General features: G+C 45.7%; 1 protein-coding gene across 1 annotated transcript; it reads right to left on the minus strand.

Annotated features, from left to right (window-relative positions):
- Positions 1 to 3,133: 3,133 nt before the first annotated feature.
- On the minus strand, positions 3,134 to 3,484 carry EV420DRAFT_1655451 (uncharacterized protein; the record flags this gene model as incomplete). The annotated part of the gene is made up of 2 exons (XM_060478844.1): positions 3,134 to 3,301; positions 3,359 to 3,484. 2 exons carry the CDS (start codon positions 3,482 to 3,484, stop codon positions 3,134 to 3,136), a joined length of 294 nt encoding a protein of 97 aa, XP_060321392.1.
- Positions 3,485 to 6,079: the final 2,595 nt, after the last annotated feature.

Here is a 6,079-nt window from a genome sequence, read left to right on the forward strand (position 1 = left end):
TACTATGTCTGTCCATGAGTTTGTACTCATTATTTGAGCATGATTTACTTATCCCGGAGTGTCAGCTAAAATATGAACCAATACTTATGCTTTACAATATAGAGGTGTGTCATCTCCTCACATCCTGTCATCCATGCACCTAAGGACATTTTTCACCGCCAACTTGAATATGATGCACAAACCACATTGGTGGTCAGATGAGTTAGAGGAGTCGGATCGGAAAAGGGGATTGAGCCAATGCGGATGGCAATGCCTTGGAACTAGACAAGCAAGCCGATGATGATATGCCACTACAGGGGGACAAACAAAGCGACCTCTAGGAGACACAGTCACACCCAAAGATCTACAGAAAAACAATGGCTTCATCGAGTTCCGGAGGTGCATGAATATCTGAAGAAGCGGATTTGCAGGAAGGATTTGAATGGTCCTTCCGGACCTGATCCTTACCTCTCAAATGGTTATGTCCTTGAATAAAAATGAGACATGCACTCGAGCGGGCAGAATGACATGTGTGATGTAGACGTGGACTGGAACGATAGATGGCTCTAAGATGGCTCTACCGCATGCTAGAGGTGTACATGTAAGGCGCAGAGTTGTCCGGACGACTCTTTAAAGATAGAGAGATAGATAATCAGAGGGCCCAAAAAGGAACGCTGGGGCTCTGTGTCGACACGGAACATGTCACAAACCACATGTGATATTCTCAGACCATCTCACGAATTGCAGGGATAAGTGAATGTATCCCAGAAAATATGCCAGTGACGCGATGCGAGCATCCCACATCATATTGACCATTCACATCTGTCCGCCAATGTATATATGAACAGTGAGCAGAAGAAAGGTACCACATTACATTGGGCAAGAATCGCAGTTGTAAGACCTCACATACAAAGACAAGGCCATTATGCGAACCCCCGTCAATGAAGCACACGAACAAGGAATAAAGTAACAACGTCCAAAGAGGTGGAATAAATGTGCTGCCACAGATGTCTTGGAGATGAAAGTACCACATCAAGCTTGAATAGAAGAAACAATCCACACCTGTGCATCATTGCTGATGCCGGTCTGGTCCACGTGCAGTGTAGAACTAAGTGGATAATTCTGAAGAGCTGTTCACAAGAACGAAGATGAATCAGAGCGAATAGACTTGATAACCCATACAACAGGACTCTGGCATCAAGTTCAATGACATCTGAATGTGTACGAGAAGAGTTTGATTCCTGAAGAGAGTCGCTGGGGAGTCACTGGACGAGTCATCAGAGACTTGAGATGGTGACTCTGGTGTTTGAATGGACAGTTGCTGAAGACGTCTCAACACGACAAGTAATGGGTGTTAGTTTGCTTTATAACGAATCAGTAAGAGCAGGATCGGGTAGAAAAAAACAATGGACTGACGATAATCCATTATGAGGCCATCTTGTTGGCACGTCCATATGCAGCAGTCTTCATTGGACAAACTCGCAGTATAGTTGGTTCGAGTGATTACCAGACTTCCTCAATGGAAACAAAAGAGATGTGACCTGGTACTGTTTTTTTTTCGGGCAGTGGGGAGAAGAACAGTGTCCAGGACTGGCATGGTACTGGTCATGGTAGCGGCAACCATCAATTCTGAGCTGCTCTTGCCCATGGAATATCGGGAAGAGTTCTCAACATTCACCGTTCGAGTATCGTTCAGTTCGATGTCGCCTTTTGATCCATGCAGCATGCAATGACCCTCATATCTGTCAGGATCAAAAATCATTAGAAGCTCAATTCCTCTATCCATCCAGGACATGGGAACGCACCAGCATAACTCTTTGTCCTCTCTTACGGTCCATCCCCATCTTTGATTCCTTCAGTATTCAGGAATCCACTGCAATCTTCCTCGATCTCAGTAAGGGCCTCAAGCCGGAGGCACGATGACTTGCCTCAGTCCAAAGTATGCATCAAATCCAATGAGAACTCGGGAGAATAATGACAACAGTATTTAGCAAGAGCGCTGAATTTCAGTGGATGCCGGTGACAAGAGAAGAAAACCATGGGAATGATTTCCCTTGGCTACATTTGGTGTCCAAAATCCTTGACTCCGCTAAATCCACGGCTCGGGGAGATAAGAACTTTGATGCCCACTATGACTTGCGTTTGCCCCTGGCTTGACTTGCCCCATCCAGCCTGAGTGGTAACTGTCTTCAAACTACACCTCGAACCCAGATATTCACCATGGGGACTCTACTGATACCAGGATCTGGATAAACAAGGACCACATTGACTTAGACTTCTGACTAGTATAACCATTTGCTATTTGCTGCTTAAAGCAATAGAAATTGAATGACATGCCATCTCGCTGAATTGAGGGAGTTATCTCAGTCTCAGAGAAGGATATTTGCATGGGAGGCTATGTTTGATGTGATCATGTTTCCTGCATAGCATAGATGTTTCTAGAACTAAGATACTCCCCTCGTAATCATCATCTCAGTGGTGAAATGAGCAGCAACTGCCCATATATCTCCATCTCGCACAAGCCAGTGAATAATTGTGTCCTGTGCCTATCTCCTCGATTCCGATCCTTTTTCTTGCAGACAGATCTTAGAGCCTCTGAAAATTGTCAGCATGTCCAGAAATTAGCAGAGGAAGCTGAAGCTGCCAGCACTGAAAAAGAGGCAACACAATGCTCGAGGCACGACTAGCCACATTGGAGAGGAAACTGACATTTTTTATGTTGATTGTCTCATCGGAATACTTCTCCTCTGCCTTCTCTTTGTGATCCAATATCTTTGATGGTGAGTGATGAATGTGCTACCTTTTCCGTTTCTGCTCATGGTAGCCACTCAGTTTCCTATGCCTTATAGTGTTGCTTTCTTGAGAATAAACCTCCATATGTAGATCTTGATCCTGGTGCTTTGCCACAATGATGTACTGTAGAAACATTGGCTGATTCAACAAGACAGAGCAAATATGCTTGCAAACCTTTGATGGAGATTCTCTAGAGCCTTGAGAGGTCTCTTACTGCTCTAAAGGGCAAAAAAAAAAAGCTTTATTGCTGGGAACAAAACTGCTGGTAGTTCTCATGCACTGTTTTACCAGCCCATGATGTGGTTGAGGTATCAACTGATTCCATCGCCTGATATGCACTGGTAAAATCAATAGAGAAATTTTACTTATTCCTGAAGAGCGCCTCTGATTGCGACAGAAATATGGTCTGTTGAACAGGCTGCTGAACAGGCTGCTGAATGTCTGGTGGTGCCTGGAAAATCATGTCTGATTGCAGCAGAAACAGGGTGGGCTGAGGATTCTGTAGAACCATGTGTACCTGCGATATGACCTTTGTTAAGATCTGTTAGCCCAATGAGACCCCCTGCAATACAGGTATGCGACATACATGCAGCACTGCTGCAACCACCTCTCCACCTGGTAAGCTAGTCGGTGGTGGCAGTTCCTCTGTCGGAGAGGAGTCAGATGCCAAGGCAGGCCCTAAGGTAGTGCAGGAAGCTAAATCTAGGCCCATATTAGCCTCAGGGTGAACTGGTCAACTGCCAGGTTGGGATTCCGTCCTAGATACCATGTTTTTCTGACAGGTCCATTCAAGTTCCCATATATGATATACTGTCAGATCGCCCACAGGGATTTAGATCCATGTCATGCAGGAATACGAAATACTAATTTGCGTACTTCAGAGTATACTATATCAGCAGTGGGCTAGCATCCAGCCACAGCAACTAGTAGTCCGACTAGCCGAGGGACATTTTGAGGATGATTTCTGGCTGCTTGACCACGAGTTATTGCTTCAGTCCTTCCTTAAAGAGCATCGTTTTGCTGAATGTCCAATGCACATAAAACATAGGTGCCACAGTAAACATTTCTGCCCTAACCAATGATAAGAAGAAAAAGAGCATACGGTAGGATGATCACTGGCAGAAAGTTGTTGAAATCGAAATTTGGACAACAAGGAGCAGCAGGGCATCAGCACAGGTATAAGCAGTTTTTACAGCAGAAGATAGGGTTACTTACGATGCTGTATAATGCCAGATGCCGAGTATCATATGCGGTATGTTGGTGATTTGTGTCCTTGTTTTTCTGCATGAAGAGACCTGTCCTCGAAGGACATGTCATTCTGGTCGGCCTGCAAGTTCCATTTCAAGCGAGCTTCAGGGAATGAACACAACGAATACATATGACCGTACCTGGAGGCCCCCTACAGTGAGCCATAGGGCTCTGCATGTTGCAAATGTAGTGCTAACGTAAATCCAAGTGCCAACCATTGATAAGTAGTTTGAAGACACAGTTACCGCTCAGGCTGGACAGGGCAAGTCAAGCCAGGGGCAAACGCAAGTCATAGTGGGCATCAAAGTTCTTATCTCCCCGAGCCGTGGATTTAGTGGAGTCAAGGATTTTGGACACCAAATGTAGCCAAGGGAAATCATTCCCATGGTTTTCTTCTCTTGTCACCGGCATCCACTGAAATTCAGCGCTCTTGCTAAATACTGTTGTCATTATTCTCCCGAGTTCTCATTGGATTTGATGCATACTTTGGACTGAGGCAAGTCATCGTGCCTCCGGCTTGAGGCCCTTACTGAGATCGAGGAAGATTGCAGTGGATTCCTGAATACTGAAGGAATCAAAGATGGGGATGGACCGTAAGAGAGGACAAAGAGTTATGCTGGTGCGTTCCCATGTCCTGGATGGATAGAGGAATTGAGCTTCTAATGATTTTTGATCCTGACAGATATGAGGGTCATTGCATGCTGCATGGATCAAAAGGCGATATCGAACTGAACGATACTCGAACGGTGAATGTTGAGAACTCTTCCCGATATTCCATGGGCAAGAGCAGCTCAGAATTGATGGTTGCCGCTACCATGACCAGTACCATGCCAGTCCTGGACACTGTTCTTCTCCCCACTGCCCGAAAAAAAAACAGTACCAGGTCACATCTCTTTTGTTTCCATTGAGGAAGTCTGGTAATCACTCGAACCAACTATACTGCGAGTTTGTCCAATGAAGACTGCTGCATATGGACGTGCCAACAAGATGGCCTCATAATGGATTATCGTCAGTCCATTGTTTTTTTCTACCCGATCCTGCTCTTACTGATTCGTTATAAAGCAAACTAACACCCATTACTTGTCGTGTTGAGACGTCTTCAGCAACTGTCCATTCAAACACCAGAGTCACCATCTCAAGTCTCTGATGACTCGTCCAGCAATTTTCTTCAACAGTTGAACTCTGGTTCTCACGTGCATTCAGATGCCATGATTTGATGGTGCCCAGGGGCGTACTATCAAATCTCCTCAGGACTAGTGGTAGGACATCATTCAAAGCGGCTTGCTGTTCACCCATGTGTGGACCGGGCCGATCCTTCCAGCTCAGTGAGTCGCAAGTCTTCCATCTGGCGATGTGCTGTTGCACTCTCCGCTTTTCCTTCTCCCTTTATTGTGGCCATATATGTGTCTACTTATTGACACAAAATATATGGGTAACACCTTGAATGCACACTGGAGACCAAAGAGCCATCATGTTTCACTTCTCATGGCTTCTCGCCGCTTCTCTAACCTCTTAAGTTCAATGTTGAACATATCCCCTCCGGTCCTTGCTTGCTATCTGGAATCATGGATAGTCATGCTAGACAGTGGGATTGAGGAACTGATTGCAAGGGAGCCCCTCCCAGTGCGCATACTCATTGCTTCGAAAGACCTTTCCCTATTCCTCCTCACATCAGCCGTGGGCCTTGGCCATGCCTACCAGCATATGGTGACCAGAATTCGTGAAGCCCTGACACCCTATGAGACATGAAAGCCTCCTGATCACTACCTTCCATCATTCGTTGAACTCCTTCTGCGGTATCCCACAACAAAGCTTTGAGTTCCAATTCTATGCTGTTGAGCTGAACATCCCGACTCATCCACTAGTTAACATGCCAGACTGCAGGGGAGAAAACTTTCTCACCTTGCAAGCTCATCTTCAAGCTCATGTGAGCATACCATATGTTCACCGAAGAGAACTTCCACCAGTTAACCTCCCTCTTCAAGGACATCTTCGCATTGTCACGTCTTCCAGGATCAGTTGACATATGACGCAGTCACTGCAAGCGAGTGTTGAGTCA

This window comes from Desarmillaria tabescens (assembly GCF_030435595.1).
Source record: "Desarmillaria tabescens strain CCBAS 213 chromosome Unknown EV420scaffold_288, whole genome shotgun sequence".
NCBI lineage: Eukaryota > Fungi > Basidiomycota > Agaricomycetes > Agaricales > Physalacriaceae > Desarmillaria > Desarmillaria tabescens.